Source organism: Styela clava, chromosome 7, assembly GCF_964204865.1.
Source record: "Styela clava chromosome 7, kaStyClav1.hap1.2, whole genome shotgun sequence".
Lineage (NCBI taxonomy): Eukaryota > Metazoa > Chordata > Ascidiacea > Stolidobranchia > Styelidae > Styela > Styela clava.
In genome coordinates, this window is record NC_135256.1 from 13,710,941 (window position 1) to 13,729,479 (window position 18,539).

The following is an 18,539-nucleotide window of genomic DNA, read 5'->3' on the forward strand; positions in this document are numbered from 1 at the left end:
TTTGCAATCTTAATGGACATGTAGTCCAAAATGATGTTTTCCTTCGGATCCAGCGAGAGTTTAAATGAAGTCCAACGCGTATACATGCTTAGTTCCTGTTCTCTACTTAAAAATTTGCAACGAAAGCTCAGTTTCATATCATTACGATACTTCAATTTCGGATTTTTTTTTATATTACAAATCTATAAAAGCATATTCAAGATTATAATATTGAAGAAATACCAACTACTAGTATATATATTGAGAACTTCAACGGGAGAAAAAAATAATGACGAAAGACAGGAGTCTAGAAAAAATCTAGAAGAAAATTCTCAAGACCTCGGTTTCTTCCACCTCTCGCACTTGAACCTCTTCCAGAGGAAAAACTTTGACGGCGTACTTTTGCAATTGCCAATTTCATACAAGCGACAGCATCTTCTTTACTATCGTGTGTTCCACGTTGAATATATAGTCGTAAATGTTTTTCAGCTAGTGTGCGCAGTGCCGATTTGAATGGAAGACCTCTGGGATGAGGGTACATCAGTGATGTGTCCACAACGGTTTCATGAATTAATTTCAACGCCACAAAATCGCTTTCTAAACTGTGTCCGATTAAAATGGTGTCTTTCGAAAATGTTTCCAACATGAAATTTTGTACATCTTTCAAAGTTGTTGACACTCCCTGTAAATCGCGTTCGGTGACGCCACTATGAATCGTATTGTAGTCCAGCATACGACTGTCAGGTTTCACGTAGCTGTGATAAACGGTTTTGAGATTGTGATCGACAATGCAGACGCTTGTGAGCTCCAATCCATTTATTGTGTACGACATTTCGCAGTCAATTGCGTACATACCTGGGTTGCCATTCTCAGGAGTTGGTTTTATTACAGTTGTAACGTAACCGGACGGATCTCTCATGTTATCATCGTGCACATGGGTTCCGGCCGTTGTGCAACCCCGACTTCCTTCTTGCTTTCCGCAGCACTTCCAAATATTATTCCAACATCTACCATGATGATATGTACACTGACCGCCTGTTACTCGATCGGGAGTTTCGATTGTAAAATCTTTTTTACATCTCCTACATTTTTTATGCGTGGAATTATTGAATTCATTCGATTTGCAGGGGGAAACTTTTGTTATATTCAGCCATTCAGATTCCAAAAAATGAGCACGATTTGCAGCGCCGCCGGGACGGGGAAATCCATGCCTATCCAGCTGTCCGCTCGTCGCTATATGGCTTTTCATCTGCGTGTACAATTTTCCGCTTTCATCTAACGCTCTACGCGATGCGCTTCCGCCTTCCGAAGATGTATAACCCTCCGCCATCAGTCCACAATTTTTTAGAAGACTAGATACTGATACAACAAATATCGTAAATAGGTGATTGAAGAAGTAGAAATAAGCTCTAAATATTCATAACACTACAGTTTATATACTTGATACCTATTTATATAATGACAATGGTGTCAGCTAAACAAATACTCGTGTGTTGTGTTCTTTGTAATACTGTTCTTCATCACAGGTTATGTTTGTCCACGCTGTATACGGTATTGAAGCTCAGTACTACTTGTAGTCCATCACAGTATTTAAACAATAGGGTTCAGAGTAAAGATTCTATATTTTGGAATATCAAATTGCAGCGAGAGCTAAGTTTCACATTCTTACGAGACAAGTTTCAATTTTGGGAAATTCCAAAAAACGAAACTCCCAGAAAACTCAACTTATCGACATTGCGGAACAGTTATTCGATATTGGTATTTCGTAAAAACCAAACGTAATTGTTGAATACACAAGTTGACAAAGCGTGCTGTCGACCACGGTTCCCTCTGAGGTGCGCAACTGCGCCGTACCACCAGACCATTTACACCAGGGATCGGCAACCTACGGAGTTATATAATCCGGCTCGCGACGCTTCACTGAATCATAGTAACAAAACAGCTGTCTTGACGATTATATTCTTCACGTAACAGAACTTATTGTGAGACACTAGACTAAATTCTATTATAACATAACACGTATATATAATTCACAATTACTCGTTTAATTAGCCTCACGAGCATTTTCGTTACCACTGTTACGTCCAAGTACCTGGATTTCTTTTGAATCATCTGGAAAGAGATATTTTAAGCCGAGCTTACAATGCCAGCGCGAGCTGGTGCCACAGACCAGCAATAAACATGGAAAAGTGTATAAACATTAAAAAATCAAGAAAACAAGGAAAAGTTTTTTGAGTTAAAATGTGTATGTACTTTGTTCGCATTCTGATAACATATTGTTGTAATATTTCACAAAGTTTGTAAATCATTTAGGAATCTGCTTAGCCTCAAAATATTCATGCTCACTAAAACAAACAATCGCGCAGTGTAATATTTTCTTAGAGGGAACACTGCTGTATGGTGGCCCATCGTTGTCACGCGTAAAATTGAAAATAAAAAATAAAATAAAAAACCGAAAATAAAAAAATAGTTGTGAAAAAACATAAAAATAATTGAAAAAAAAATTTAAATTGAAAAAAAAAAAAAATTAAAAAAAAAATTAAAAAAAAAAAAAAATTTGAATAAAAAGAAAATAAAAAGATTGACAACGATGGTCCGCCTCGTGGCCCATCGTTGTCACGCGTTTTTATTTTTAGAAAATTTGCTTCTGCTTGGGACCAACGTTGTCAGGCATAATCCTACGCGCACAAATGTGTTCCCTGGGTTTCCAACTCACTACTGATTTTCTCGAGCAATATTCAATATGAAAATGTTCTATAAATTCTCCATGCTACAAGTTCAATAAGAAGTAATATATTTATAATAATGATAAGAGAATATAGAATTGAATACGAAAATTCGGAAAATTTGTTTTTACGTGTAGAAGGGAATTTAATTGGAGAATGTTGGTTAACTACTCAGTTGTCTGGACACTCGCGATGCCGGTACCGTCTTACCAAATACCGGTAGTCGGTTATAGTCGCTTTGCGTCTGACCGTACCAGTAGCCATGCAATCACTCATGAAAGAATGGGAGATACGGATAGTCTCGTAGAATATAGACTACTGAAACACTCTCTGCGCCTGCCCCATACCGTACAGCCGTAACGTACCGATCCAGACAAATGATAAATCGCCCGTGCTCAATCATTTATTTCAATCCATACCTCGATCCTAGTAGAATATAGTGAGTCGAGGTATGGATTGAAATAAATGGTTGGGCACGGGTGATTCATCATTTGTCTGGATCGGTACGTTACGGCTGTACGGTATGGGGCAGGCGCAGAGAGTGTTTCAGTAGTCTATATTCTACGAGACTATCCGTATCTCCCATTCTTTCATGAGTGATTGCATGGGTATCGGTACGGTCAGACGGTACCGTACCGGCATCGCACGAGTGTCCAGACAACTGAGCAGTTAAGCAGAATTTTCCAATTAAATTACCTTCTACACGTAAAAACAAATTTTCATATTCAATTCTATATTCTCTTATCAATATTATAAATATATTGCTTGTGGTTGAACTTGTAGCATGGAGAATTTATAGAACATTTTCATGTTGAATTTATTGGATATTGCTAATAAAAGTCAGTAGTGAGTTAGAAACCCAGGAAACACATTTGTGCGTGTAGGATTAAGCCTGACAACGTTGGTCCCAAGCAGCATCAAATTTTCTAAAAATAAAAACGCGTGACAACGATGGGCCACGAGGCGGACCATCGTTGTCAACCTTTCTATTTTCTTTTTATCCAATTTTTTTTTTTAATTTTTTTTTTCGTTTTTTTTTGTTTTTATTTTTAATTTTGTTTTTATTTTTAATTTTTTTTTTCACTTCTTTTTTTTCAATTATTTTTATGTTTTTTCACAACTATTTTTTTATTTTCGCTTTTTCATTTTATTTTTTCATTTTTTTTTAAATTTTACGCGTGACAACGATGGGCCACCATACTGCTGTCGAATCGATCAATCTTTCCCTCATACCTAGGCTTACCATACATCCCGGTTTAGCCGGGACAGTCCCGGTTTTAGCATGTTTTTCTGCCGTCCCGGCGATAGACTTAAATGTCCCGGTTTTGCAGTATGACAGTCATAATAGTTTTTCTATTCGATAATATTACAAAAAAAATTATTTTTAATGGAGGCAGCCGATTTACCAATGATTTGCGTCTCACTTCATGACATGAAGTATGAACCATGCGGTAATTTAACACCCAACTGTAATGTCGTTGAATCATCGAAATGCCGGAAACAAAGTGCAAGTTTTCTAATGAGTTTAAGAATGAGAACAATTCCCATCATTTGAAGCCAAGACCAATAGAAAGAGAGAGTTTATTTTTATTTGTCAAACCGAGGATTTCGTAATAAGATTTACAGCTAATTTTGATGCCTGCAGTCTACCCACAATGGTAGGAAAACGTTTAAACTATTACTAACCCCCAGAATCGAACCAAGTTTGACTTGTCCAATCCGCGCCGTCCCGGTTTTTGGCTTCAGAGATATGGTAAGCCTACAGTCATACCTCCTAATATATATTTATTATGAAAGGTTTATATTATATTTAGTTCAGTTTTCGTGGAATTCTATTAGCTGTCTTCAGTTATGACAAAAGGAAGACGAGATGCTACCAAAAGTGTTCCGATGTTAGCCACAAAGGCTATTGGATTATGCTAATAGGCCCACTTCGTTTCCAATAAATTGATTTGCATCGGCGTTTTAAATCTAAGTCATCTTTACATCTAACAATAGTGTCAGTTAAAAAGAAATGTGTATTTTATGTTTTTGTTTATTTGTATATATTTCTCCTAACGTTGTAGCCATCTCAGGTTTCTATCTTGGTTGACATATATATGTATATGGCATCATCAAATAACATTTCTACATACAATCCGCGACAGTTTACGACAATAGGGATCAGTGCTCTTTATTTGGGGAATATCAAGTTGCAGCGAGAGCTTAGTTTCATATCATTAGGGTAATTCGGGTCTCCATTTAGGGGGTATATGTGACACAAAAACAGTCCACGACAAGTTTACAACAATATGGTGGAAATATATATTCCTCATTGAGGAATATCAGATTGAAGCGAGAGCTCAATTCCATATCATTATTATATACTGTACTTCAAGTTTGGGGATTTTGTTTTGATGGTGACGCATAGCCCACCAGTAGCCGACTCTTTAGTAGCTCTAATACAGACTTACTTCATCCGTGCCGTCCCTATTTCTTGTACATATTTCTGCACCAAGATGGCGCACAACCTGAACATAGTATTGTAACAGGTTAGGGTTCAGGTTGTGCGCCATTATGGTGCACAGATTTGACGAAAAACACCAATACAAATATCAAGCCGTGAAAAAAATTGCTCAAGGCTGCAAACTCCACATCCATGTAGAAATGATAAGCAATGACCCCAAGATGAATAATCACAAATAAAAAAAACTTTATATATATCTGAAAACAAGGTTGAGCCCAAAAGGCCCCCTTATCTGCCGGACTATTCCAATGGCGATCTGGCAAGCAAGTACGAAGTTTATTCCTAGTTTAGTATGCTACATTTTGAAAAAAACACTGCTCACACCAATATGCGCTACCGAACATTCATACCATAGGCTTTGTATTTCCTCACGGATGCTGATAGGTTGATATCTGTTTGCTGGTCAAATCCAATTGTTTAAATTTCCTAACCTAAAGCACATTTAGAAAATAAACGATTGACGCAACTGACTACATCCGGGGTCGGCAACCTACGGCCCGCGGGTCGGATCCGGCCCGCGGAGTAATATAATCCGGCCCGCGACGCTTCACTGAATTATAGTAACAAATATCCATTTTGATGATTATAATATTCTTTAGACCAGCGTTTCCCAACCTTTTTTGGTCGCGGACTATTTTCTCACCGGCGAAAACCTTTGCGGACTAAAGGTGCATTTATTGCAACCGTACTCTGTGTGAAGAAGCAATAAAACCAAACACAACGGAATTTTAACGAATTTCATAATCGGAAATTTGCCGCAATTACGCGTTCGTTAAAATGGCCGAATTTTTTAGTGTATAATGGCCATTTCTGTCCAACAATATCCAATCCATGAAAACGACGAGAATTTAAAATGTCTTTCTATTTTAATTTAATCGTGTTCATGGTAATTCGCGGTTGCGTCGACTTACGAAAAGATGAAAGCATTACTTCTTCAAAATTCCACGGCAATCTGCGAATATACTAATGTGAGAATATGTTACCCAATTATTACTCATTGATTTTTATCGGTAAGTATGTTGTAAGGTATTTGTCTCTCTGTCTGTTAGATGCACGCGATATCTCACGAAAGCGAGATTGAATCTGCTCCAGATTTTGCATGTGCATTCGTCATATGTCGGACCAGAAGCCCATTGATTTTGGATGAATTATGTCGTATAATTAGCGAGGTATTGATTAATTAGTGATGGGACACAAGGTGTCACTATGGAGTGAGATCGCTGTTTTGGGGATCCCCTAACTTTCGATCGATAAGTCTTCGGTCTCTGACCGATATTCTCATATTTAGTTTTGATACATAATTTTTGCGATCTTGTGAATTCGACAAATCCGAAACAAAACTTACGCCGCTCCAGTGCTGTAGCCTACATACCAATGTGGAGGCAGTAAAGCAAAGTATCCAAAGGAAAATGCCCTTGTACGCATACTATGGCGGCACCGGAAATTTTGCGAATTGCAATGTAAAAAGGTGTTTTTAATCGGTCGCGGACCATCATTAAACAAAACTTATGGTGTTCTCCGTGTTATTTTTAGTACACCTACCAGAAAAAAAAATTATTCCTGGTTGTTCGCACTCGCGAGAAACACTACTTAGGTATCTATCGACATGCGTGCCGACTGGTGTTTTCGTCGAAAATCCGCAAATGAGTTGCGAAATCCAATTGTTTTATTAGGCGACGCGCAGGTGACCTGTCACGCCACCTGTTGCCGAATTTTCGAATAGCAAATTGCTATTCTAATAGTTGAATATATATTTGAATATAGACTAGTGAATGCTACGCGTTGTATGTTTCGGTATCTGTAATCTGTATCGCGTAATATCAACATGAGCAAAGCCCGTCCACTGGAATTAAAGTTTATGGATAAAAGATTTTAAAGTTAAATGGTGGACGATCTGTTGCGGGTATATTGCGAGGTTTCGATCCTTTAATGAATCTACACGTGGATGATGGAACAGGGCGTAGAAAAGATGGGACCAATGCACCTGTTGGAATGGCTGAATGGTGGTCGTTCGAGGAAATTCGATATTAATGTTGAAAGCATTGGAACGGATACAATGATTTTGAATTGAACTAACCGAAAACGACAAAAGAACCCAACACTCCAATCCATGATTTGTGCATAGACTGCTGTGGAACATTCAATCCATTTACCAAGCTTTTTTTTAGTAAAAAAGTTTGTCAATGTGTTAGTTTTGCAACGTAATTGAACTAGGCCTACAGCATCACCATTTTTCGGCAGCGAGTGTTCTTTAATCCATATATCTGTAGGAAAAGCACATACACGTCTCACATTTTAATTTGAATTTGTAAGATATTGCCCGATGTGACATCGTGATTTTGTTTTATTGTGTTTTGACTGTTTTTGGGGGACGGGCACGTACTTGTACGTATTTAACTTTATTATTAAGTTATGCCCGTCCTCCAGGTCCTCTGCATTATGTTTGTCCTTTGTTGTTGTTTTGTTTTTTGGACACGTTTAGTGGACATAACGATCGTTTCAATATTATGTTGTTATTGTTATTATTTGTCTCCATCATTTTAAAAAAATCGCTTTTCTCTTCGAATACTGGACCAATTGCTTTTAAATTTTCAGTGAGTAAAGATTGATTTTTTTGCCAGAAGGCTATTACTTTTATTTATTTCTAAATTTCGCATGAAATCTGATATTTCGTCTAAAATGTCGCTGTATTATTTTATCCATGGGAACACTGGCTGTCCGGTTTGATTCTGTAAATTATTTCTACGCGAAACTCGGAATTTTTTGTGGGTACCGGTGGCGTTAAAGGTAAATACTGCTTCGCTCTGGTTAACGTGTCCATATATTTGAGCACAGCCCTCTTGTTGTTTGTATCAGAGTGACCAAATAAAATTGATTGATTGATTGAATATATGCCAAGCCCTACTCAGTAACCAGTAATTATTGACTGGATTAAGTTATGTGAATAAACCTATTTTTTATGTTTTATGTAAATTCTAACATAAATCGTAACTTGGCTGATAGTCAGGTCTCGCAAAAACGTTTGCGGCCCCAGTGAATTTCTGGCCCGTTGCGGACTCATTCAAACGCTCCGCGGACTCATTTGAGACCGCGGACTCGGGTTGGGAACACTGCTTTAGACTAAATTAAATTATAACCTAATAATTAGGTAATTCACAATTACTCGTTTAATGAGCCTATAATTTAATTATAATTAGACAAATGGCAACAAAACGCAGAAACATGATGCTAAGTGCAAAGGGTTCAATGACGCTGAAAATATTCAAATGTGATTTTATGAGCTGCCATGAGGGAATAAATCTATATTCTATTCGAGCGATGTATCACTGCTTGGTTTTTATTATAAAAAGTATCATCCGTTCGGTTCTCAAATTTATAAAAATAGGTGCGGCACGTCAATGACTTGCAACCCTTAATTTTGGCCCGCGAGCGACAAAAGGTTGCTGACCCCTTGACTACACAAAATCCTTTCGTTTGATACTTTGAAAGTGAGGTCGTTCGAGGGCCACACTATTTCGTAGTATTTAGTTTACATAGCCTGACTAAAAGCGATTGCTTGTATCCAGATTTGTTCAGAGTGAAAGTGTGGATGACCGTCACATACATTCAACGGTTGGCTGTACATAGCCTAGTCAAGAGCGAATGTGTGAAAAAGAAACACAATATTTTCATTACATCGCACAGATCTCAGTTCTGCGCGAATGACCGCATTATTCTTCTGAGTTCTGAATCATATCTTGTGTAGGCATATTCGTAACGAATGAACACGTACTTCTGCAGAATCGAATGTATTTGTCGGTAAAGAGCATAGTTATACCCGAAGGCGTTAGTAAAATCTCCTATATATGTATATATATTTTATCCATATAATATAAATTTTTGATTTCAAGCTGAAAGAGAGTTTATAGAATTTTTTTTTAAATTACAAGTATATTCTTATATAGCGTCGCCACGTTTTGCTTGCCATTACAGGTAATGATCCTGTTCAACAACCGTCTTTCTTATTGTAATTTTCTTTCAACAGAATAGCGCAGTAGTATTACAAGAGTCATAGCTTGGCTCGGGTTGGCATAGGTAAATGTCCAGTAGATTTTAATCGAATTGAGGATGACCATGTGCGAAAGGAACGATTGGTTCCATCGCATATACGTTTGGCATGTGAAAGAGGATTGGGCAAGCAGCATCTTGACCCACCAAAATTTAGGTACCCCTCCAAGAGTCACCACGAACTCGATTTTAAGCGCTTTACAGATTTTGGCCCATGGCGGCCTATCTTTTGTTAAAGCGTAGTGGTATATATTTACGGTTAAAGCGCTCACGTCACATGATGCCGTTCTTACGCCAGGTGGCGATATGACCCCTGCCTGATTGCTCAACATATTTTCCATTGTTTGCCCTAGCAAAAGTTGATAGGTGGGATGTCGCACTACTGCATTAGAAAATTCTTCCTTTCCTTTTTCGAAAAATATGTTAATATTTCATGTCATACAGTCATATGATATCTCAGTACCTGGATGTGCTAAATGTAACTTTCTTAATTTGGGTATGATCATGATTGCAATGGCTGATTTTTTCCAAACCTGAATATTCAATTTCATATAGCAGCATATCATATACCGTACAGATATAGGTCATTAGGTAGATACTTCATTTTCATATCACAGTATTAACATATGATGACCATAGGTTATAGGATTTCAGTATTAGTAGAGTAAATAATATCCAAGATGTTTGCATTTTTTGGGCGTGTGCTGGACTGGTTTAAATCTCTGTTTTGGAAAGAAGAGATGGAACTGACATTGGTTGGTTTACAATATTCTGGGAAGACAACATTTGTTAATGTTATAGCTGTAAGTATCTTATATATTTCGATGTAGCTTGCATTGCACATATTGATAAATATTGCTTTTACCATTTCTACTCATAATATATATGATAATTTTTCGGGTCTAGTATAGTTTAGTACCACAAGTACTTCCAGTTGGCGAATTTTGCATATGTTATTCCTAACCCCCACCCGACTATGCCATCCAAAAATTACGTCAATACGACGTCACAAACACGTCATAGGGCTTGCCAAAGTATAATTACGATCGCCCGAAATGGCATCTGCGCCGCCGATTACGAACTCGCTAACGCCGGCGATCTCTCTCCTATCGTGATCGTTATGACGGGAAAACGAGAGAAATAGCTTGCTCTATTCCGGGTGATCATATGCGCGTTTTGGACGACCATCCGCATACTTTGGCGGACCTCATTACGCCAATGTGACGTCGAAATGACATAATTTTTCGGTGACGTAGTCAGGTGGGGGTTAGGATTGGCATATGCAGAAATTGTTGAGCCAGGCCAACTAGAAGTGCATGTGGTACTAAACTATACCAGACCCAATTTTTCATAAAAGTTTGCTCAATGTCAGAATATATAATTGACTAAGAACTGCATGCTAAAGTGTGCCTACATCTTTATCCAAGTGCATGATTACTGGATTAAAATATTCATAATGATTTTACAGTCGGGTCAATTCAATGAAGATATGATTCCAACAGTTGGATTTAACATGAGGAAAGTTTCAAAAGGAAATGTTACAATTAAGGTATAATTATTTAAAGTAAGAGTAAAGTATAAAAAAGATATGGAACCCGCAACTTTCCTATCAACTATTTTTTCAAATCTACTTTATCAGCTATTCTCTCTGGGATATACAAGAAAGATCATATTTTGAGAAATACTATCTTAAGAAACTTTCAAGATATAATATATTTGTGTTTTCTGTTTTATTATGAACTTACGGTAACTATATTTATGTTTTCTTCTTTTTTTTACGATGGAGCAATATTGATTTTTGTTTAATCTGACTGCAATTTTTTATAAGCATGGTTGAATAGATCTATACATCTAATGGACCTTTCCCCGACCTTTAACCCTCGAAAAATTCTCCCTATACTTTACCATTGCAAAATTGTCAAGGCTATTTCAAGAGTGCTTTTGCGAGTTGGCGTCTGTAAAATGGGGTATGTGTTTCAAACCATCATTATGATTCATCGCATACAACAATCTGTTTTTTAAAAGTACCGGTAAAGAATTTCAGGCTAGTCTATCACAGCCTAATTTTTATTACTGCAATTAAATTAAAACTCCTAGAAAGACAGAGTGATCATTGAATTATCTGATTTTTATTTAAGTTCCCAAAACACAACTGAAAACTAACGAATAGAGTTCAAAAACGCGAAAACGAGGTAATGTTTACAATCACGCTTGAAAATCTGTCTGAGTGAGAAAAGTGTCTGAGCGGATGCGAAAAGGGGGCATTGTTACGTCACTTTTTGCATCTTGCTGATTGGCCAATGTCACGAAGTAAACAAGGAAGTCCATGCTCGGGGAAAGGTCCATTGTTAGTTTTTTTTTAAACTATTTCTGAGGAAGCAAAATAAGATGTTTGCTTGTTGTTATCTTGATAACGATCCTTTCTACAGATTTGGGATATTGGTGGCCAACCCAGATTCAGAAGCATGTGGGAGAGATATTGTAGAGGCGTCAATGCCATTGTGTAAGCTGATTTATATTTTATAAAGTTCATATCATGGCCAGAACATTCTGTCAATTCTGCTTATATTCTTTTACCATATTTGTCGCATGTTATTAACTTTATCCCTTTCAAGTCACTATAAAATTTAATTTGCAATTTTATTGAAGCATTTATGTTTACTGTTTAGATATATAATATTCTCTGATGGTTTTAAGAAAGTAATAGTGAAATGGTTTGACCCCCAAATAAACTTTGGCTCGGCAGTGCTAAGCGTTGGGAATACACTCGCTACCGCACCTCTGATTACTTTGTGTGGGTGTGTAGGTTCGAGTCCCATGCGGGAATAGTCATGTGTGAGAGGATTGCTGGACTCTTCACAGCCTTGGGGTGGTTCACGTAACCGCTGGTCAGTTATGGCTTCCTCCACCATCACATCTAAGCTTCTGAAAACAAATCACTGGCTAACTAATCCCATACCCAACATGGACTGGTAACCGAACGAGAGGCTGTGGTGTGTCATATGATGATGTCATATGATATCTTACCTGTGATAAATATGTAAATCTTATCCTATATTTCAGATACATGGTTGATTCTGCAGATATTGATAAAGTAGATGCATCCAAAAATGAACTTCATAATCTTTTAGAAAAACCACAATTACTTGGAATACCGGTGATTATCCTATTTTTCTATTGAAAAAAGCTTGTTTTGTGTGAATTATTATTAAATATTATCATTTTGTAAAATCCTCATTGCATATGCTATGTAGTTTGTTTAGCGATGATATCCAGATTATTGTTGAATTCTGTAGATCTCATCACAACTGTGTAGGTGGAATCGTAGTCTGTCATGTTTTTATTACTGTTGTAGCCAGAGTCGTATTTTTGGACTCTATAGACTAGAGTCGGGAGTCAGAGCTGAAGTAGAAATTGTTCTCAGAGTTGAATTTCAGACTTGTTCTAAGTAGACAATAAGGAATACACAAAAGTTTTTGTGAACAATATTTGGGCCTCTCAGAGTTGTGAACTGGAGTTTAAAGTTTTTTCAGCCTGGACTTCTTCAGTAGTCTGAATCGCAATTGAGTGGTATGCCAATCGGGAGTGTAGAGTTTGAGGTGGTATAAATTTTTTCCTGCTCATACAGATAAAGCAGTAGCTTCAATATTCGCTGTTCTTGAAGTGATCATTTGGAATTGTTTCATTATAATATTGTCTTCAGAGCAATTGAAGTCTAAAAGTAAAACAACTAGTATTTGTTGGAAATCCATAATCTCAATACCAGAATGTATGGGGAATAGTACCTTCTTTGGTTTTTAACAGCCATGTTTCATATTGTTATCGAACTCACTGTTCTATACATCTGAGTGTAGAGTGATGATAGATGAATCATATACATGTGACAACTTGTTTCACATATCAATACTTCAACAGCAAACGAGCATCTCCATTGTTTATATTCATCACCATCTATGACTAATGCTTTGCTATATGCATCCATACTTGGAAATTCCTCACATAAAATGCTACATGTTTACTTTCCGTCTTTGCGCAGACATGCCATGCGATAAATGAATTGTATTAATTTTTATGCTTTTCACACTGTTTGATATGTACAAGACACTGTAGTACAAGCAGCCACAGATATTGGAATATCCTAAATCTTGCTAGGAAAATTACAATGAAAAACTGGTTCCTTCATAGAGCTTGTGGATATTTGAATAATGACTTCCTCTGTGCAAATCGATGATATGTCCTTTCTAGAGAGTATTCAGGCCACATCTGAGCTGATGTTAATTTGACTGTTTTGAAGCTTCTTCATTGAATGTACATAAGAGTCATAGATATAATTGTTCCAAAACTAGTTTCAGGCATCATGGTAAACTTTTTTCATCGTACTTGTGTTTCAACTGGACAAAAAATACTTTATGAAATTTCCACTTACTGGTAGTTGTTTCCCTGTGTTCACAGCTTTGTACTGATGTCTTTATCGTGAAGATAAACTTGCTTGACTTTAGCGCATCAGTAGTTTTCTACTTCTCTATCAGTAGCCTCATGTTTTTATTTGAGGTATACTGTCTCTTCGACTGACAATTTGTTCGAGCAAACTTGTATATTGGCATCAATGCTAGAGTGTTGTAATTGAAGAATTGGTTTGATTTCTGTGTAGGCTATATTGATGATAAGTTCTAATTTTTATCTCAACAAGAATGCACAAGCAGCTGCTGATGTGTACTTTGCTGTTTATAAATTTGAAGAAATTGTACCATCGTGGTGTGCCGGTATCACCCGATTTGTTAAATTTTAGTTTAGAATTATGGTAATAGTCTGAACTTCAATTTTTAATACCTTTTGTCCATATTTACAAACCTCGGGCCATTGTGTTCACGAATTGTAGGGTACTTAAAACTCATTTCCTCATAAAATATTAATATTGCATGTCTGAGTTGCATTGCGTCATCATGGACTTACACTGTGATAAAAAAAATTTAACTTTATTTCTGCCCCTCAGTATTCAGCCTGAATGTTCACTATCTTTTAGTATCAGTGCATGTGAAGTTGCTGTAACTATTTAGTTGATAGCAGCCTATTCCGAATTTTCACTGTATAATATTTTCCATCCATTTTGCAATACCTTGTCTGGTATTGAAAAATTATTATCAAATTTTATAAAGTAAGAGTGACATCTTTAATAACAAGCATCTTTAAAATATTCTAAGTTCTATTCCATACCCTGTGTTATACAACTGTCCCTGCTGCTTTGTTAATCATCTTCAATTTTTTAGGTTCTAGTCCTTGGAAACAAGCGAGATTTACCTAATGCACTTGATGAAAAAGAACTCATTGAAAGAATGTAAGTTTTATTTTATATCACACAACCTTTTAAATATATTAGATTTGGTAAAATTACTCTGAAAAATCGAATTCTATCTCTTTAGGAATGTATAAATTAGGGTCATATACCCAGTAATATTTAGACAATAGTTGTGATATTGTAAATTCCCCCGAATAATTCCCTAGATATAAATGAGGTTTCACTATGTGAAATTGTTGATGAGACTGAATAATATATGGCGGTATAAACAATAATATGAACTTTTCTGATTCAAGTTTTATTATAAATTTCACCAAGTTCCTTTTCAGATAAACTAAATTGAATAGAATAGGAATAGGATTTACATATTTGCCCCAAGGGAGAAGGAAGTTGAATAAGACACCTTAATCATATGGCGAACCCCAGCCTTTCGTTCAGTTACCAGTCCATGTTGGGTGTGGGATAGTTAGCCAGTTATTTGATTCAGATGCATGGACTTGATGGTGGAGGAAGGTGCAACCGACCATCGGTTATATGTACACCACCCTATTGCGGTGAAGAGTCCAGCAATCCTCTTGCACATAATTATACTCCACAGGATTCGAACCAAGTAGGGTAATCAGATATGCAATGGCGAGCGTATTCCTAACATTAAGTACCATGTGCCGCATCACTGAGCCTAGTACAAAAATTTATTTGTTTAGTCAATATTCCCAACTCAGTGATAACCATACTTACGATACTAAATTTGGAGCAATGAGGTAAAGATCATACACTGGTTTTCTGGTATGTTTCCATGACGAACTAATTCATGTCTGTTTTATAGGAATCTTTCAGCAATTCAAGATAGAGAAATATGCTGTTATTCAATTTCATGTAAAGAAAAAGAAAATATAGGTATGTTGTGATTTTTTTGTTTTTTATTCCTTGTCGTAATTCCCAAAGGCCAATCTTTTTTCTGATATGTATAAAGTTGCTCTGTTGTGAGTAAAATGTATAGAAAGTATTGTTATTCAAATTAGTGCAAAATTTGGTGATTTCGCAGGATTGTGAATTACATTGTGTTTTATGGCTACTGAAATGTATGGGCTAATGCTAGAAAAAATCAAAAACTTGAATGGGTAACAATCAACTCGAAGACCCAAAACCCTAACTACAAGATGTGTTAATTACAATAAACGAATAACCTGTAAAAATATTTGTGTTAATTTTGAAGCATATGTTTTATGTTCACATTTATTAACCATACTGAGAGATTTAGTCTCACTTGCAGACAATATTTCTGTTGGGTTAGTTTGTATTGCTATATTTACTTTTTCATTACGGTTAATACCACAGTGCTCTATTATGCATTGTTTGCTGAAATAACATTCCATTGACTTTATTTGTATATCAATTCTTTTTTATGATCACATTTTTTGTTTTGATATTTAATCTTTTTTTTTTCTCACCTATTACAGATATCACACTTCAGTGGCTTACACAGCATTCCAAGTCGGGAGGTTGATTGATAGCTACTGGATGCTAATAATAATATATTCTATATACTTTCCATCTTTTATACAATTGAGATTGTTGTTTGAATGTGTACAATCTGGCAACCAGATATATTGGGAGTGAATTAATATATTGTGAAGATTGTTTCCTCAGCTAATTTGCTGAGATTTAATCAAGATATTCAGTCATAAGTGTTACATTATGAATTTCTACTGATTACTTCTCTATTTCTGATTATATACTAATGCACAGTTATGTTGCTAGTATTTATAGGAAATGCATGACATGATTTGAGCAACTATCGCTTGGTAAAAGGTAGCTTTTCCATCATATTAATAAGTTCAACTCATCACTTAATATTTGGGCTTATCTTTGTGTTGGATGATATTGTCCACACTTTTATACTTAAGTATAGTTGAAGAAAATATTTTGAAGATTCATAATTATACTGAATATTTCTACATGTAGTAATTGTGTATGACAGGGAATCATATTATTCACATACATCATGCTTGTAAAAATATTGGGAAGCAACTTGGCAATGGAATATATGGGTTATGGAATATTGCATGTTTTGTGCCCACCCTCACTAGAATTAGGTGTAACAACAAACAACTTTGTTGTGATTCTGATTTGTGCACCATTTTCAAGCCTTTTCACCTGCTATAAAATAATAATTAAAACTGTCACATATTTTTCTTGGATTGTCAGAAATATTTTTCATCAGTACTTGTAAATCACAGGTGCAATTTCTAATCTTGCCAGACAGAGAATGCTATGCGAATTGTGAACCTGATTTCATCTGTATGAAATAGTGTTGTCAACAAATTTTGTCAAGTTTATTAGGTTAATCTTCGGTTTAACACGTTACACCAGGGGTGTGCAACTTGCGGTCATGGGCCAAATGCGGCCTACAAGGAAAAATTATGTGTCCCTCTGAGAAGTGCCAAGTTTGAATGGTGTGTGGTCAACGAAACGATTTTTTAATTTAGTTTTATCTGGTACATGCAAGTAATTCCAATCACTTTACGTTGCAAAGCCTATACCTGAGTCCAATTTATTATCTATGCCTTTGATGTTACAATGCCTTAACAGCTAGCTTGTGCAAAGCGAACAACACATGTCATAAAATCAATAACCAAAATTTTTGTGCCTGCAACTAGTAGAATGCATATGTTGAATAAGGGTGCGGCCCGTGATTTTCCCAATTATTTGTATCTGGCCCAACAGTATTAAAGGTTGCTCCCCCTTGCATTACACCATTTTCCTTTCAGTCCGGTTTTCATCTGGCACTACGCAATTCATCGACATATTTAAAAAAACTTCTTGCTATTTGTGTGATAAAGTAATGCTCTAGTGAATATTTTGCATCAATTTTCTGTCTGGAGATAGTGATCTTGATCGATCTAACACAATCTAATCGTTTTTGAATGATATATCATATTTTGTTGATTATTTGTTTTGTGTAAATATTTATGTCAAGTTCAATAAATGTTAATATTGGATTTACTATCCATTGTGTGAAGCACTAAATAAATGTGAAATGTTTCCATGTCTGATTAGGATCATGGGTAGTGCTTTCTTTAATGTATTCAAGTCGGAGTATGGCTTTGGCAGCTGAATCACCAACAGTATCCCCTAGACCAGGGGTCACCAAACTTTTTTGACGGTGGGCCAGCCTTGAATCAAACTGTGTTGAAACGGGCAGGACGAATATTTTTGTCAATGCAATACAATACATTCCCAAAAGTTGTGAAGTCCAAACAATTTGTTCAACAATATGAATTCTACATTTCTGAAGTCTTGACTATTGACTTTTATATCGCGGTATACAGATGTACACAGCAACAGTTTCGCCGAAAGCACGCGCCGCGAATGCATTCTTCGCAGAAAACGTTGCGTACCATGGCAGAATTTTAGCCTATTTTATCACAGCTGTTTCACAACAGTTTTTCCGAGTCCATCCGAGTGACGAAAGGGCCTATTGTTGTGTCATTTTTTGCATCTCGCTGATTGGCCAATGTTACGAAATGAATAAGGAGGTCGATGCTCGGGAGAACATCCCTTGGACAAAAAAAATCGTTATTTTTTCGTGTTATTGCGGACCCCGCATCTGGCCCGCGGACCGTAGTTTGGTGATCCCTGCACTAGACCTAGGTTATATGGGATGGCTATCAAACCATAAACGTTACATAGCAATTTTGTCCCCGATCAAACCCACCAAATATCTTATGGGGTATATGCCAGGCAACCAAATGCACGAATGCTGAACTGTGTAAATCAGGGTCGACAACCTCTTGTCACTCGTTGGCCAAAATTAAGGATTGCAAATCCGCACATATTTTTTGGGAAAGTTAAAAAGTGACCGGCTTTTGTTAGTATTTTATGTTTAACTTCTTTCTCAGTATGATTTAATGTTAGACTCTCTCCCTCATAGCTAGGTGACGCTGCTCGATAACTATCACTGGTTTATCGCGTCTCCATTCAC

The 18,539-nt window shown here is 36.5% G+C and overlaps 2 protein-coding genes across 2 annotated transcripts; one reads left to right on the forward strand and one right to left on the reverse strand.

Moving 5' to 3' along the window:
* Positions 1 to 286: 286 nt before the first annotated feature.
* On the reverse strand, positions 287 to 1,309 carry LOC120328493 (putative exonuclease GOR). The gene has a single exon (XM_039395002.2). It carries the CDS (start codon positions 1,307 to 1,309, stop codon positions 287 to 289), a length of 1,023 nt encoding a protein of 340 aa, XP_039250936.2.
* Positions 1,310 to 9,895: 8,586 nt separating this feature from the next.
* LOC120328441 (ADP-ribosylation factor-like protein 8B-A) lies at positions 9,896 to 17,616 on the forward strand. The gene is made up of 7 exons (XM_039394927.2): positions 9,896 to 10,061; positions 10,727 to 10,807; positions 11,688 to 11,761; positions 12,322 to 12,415; positions 14,526 to 14,593; positions 15,381 to 15,451; positions 16,015 to 17,616. Exons 1-7 carry the CDS (start codon positions 9,939 to 9,941, stop codon positions 16,059 to 16,061), a joined length of 558 nt encoding a protein of 185 aa, XP_039250861.2. The 5' UTR covers positions 9,896 to 9,938; the 3' UTR covers positions 16,062 to 17,616.
* Positions 17,617 to 18,539: the final 923 nt, after the last annotated feature.

Coding starts and splice junctions, on each gene's coding strand:
- LOC120328441 (XM_039394927.2), top strand. CDS start 9,939: ATGTTTGCATTTTTTGGGCGTGTGCTGGACTGGTTTAAATCTCTGTTT. Junction 10,062..10,726: donor CATTTGTTAATGTTATAGCT/GTAAGTATCTTA, acceptor ATGATTTTACAG/TCGGGTCAATTCAATGAAGA. Junction 14,594..15,380: donor AAAGAACTCATTGAAAGAAT/GTAAGTTTTATT, acceptor TCTGTTTTATAG/GAATCTTTCAGCAATTCAAG.
- LOC120328493 (XM_039395002.2), bottom strand. CDS start 1,309: ATGGCGGAGGGTTATACATCTTCGGAAGGCGGAAGCGCATCGCGTAGA.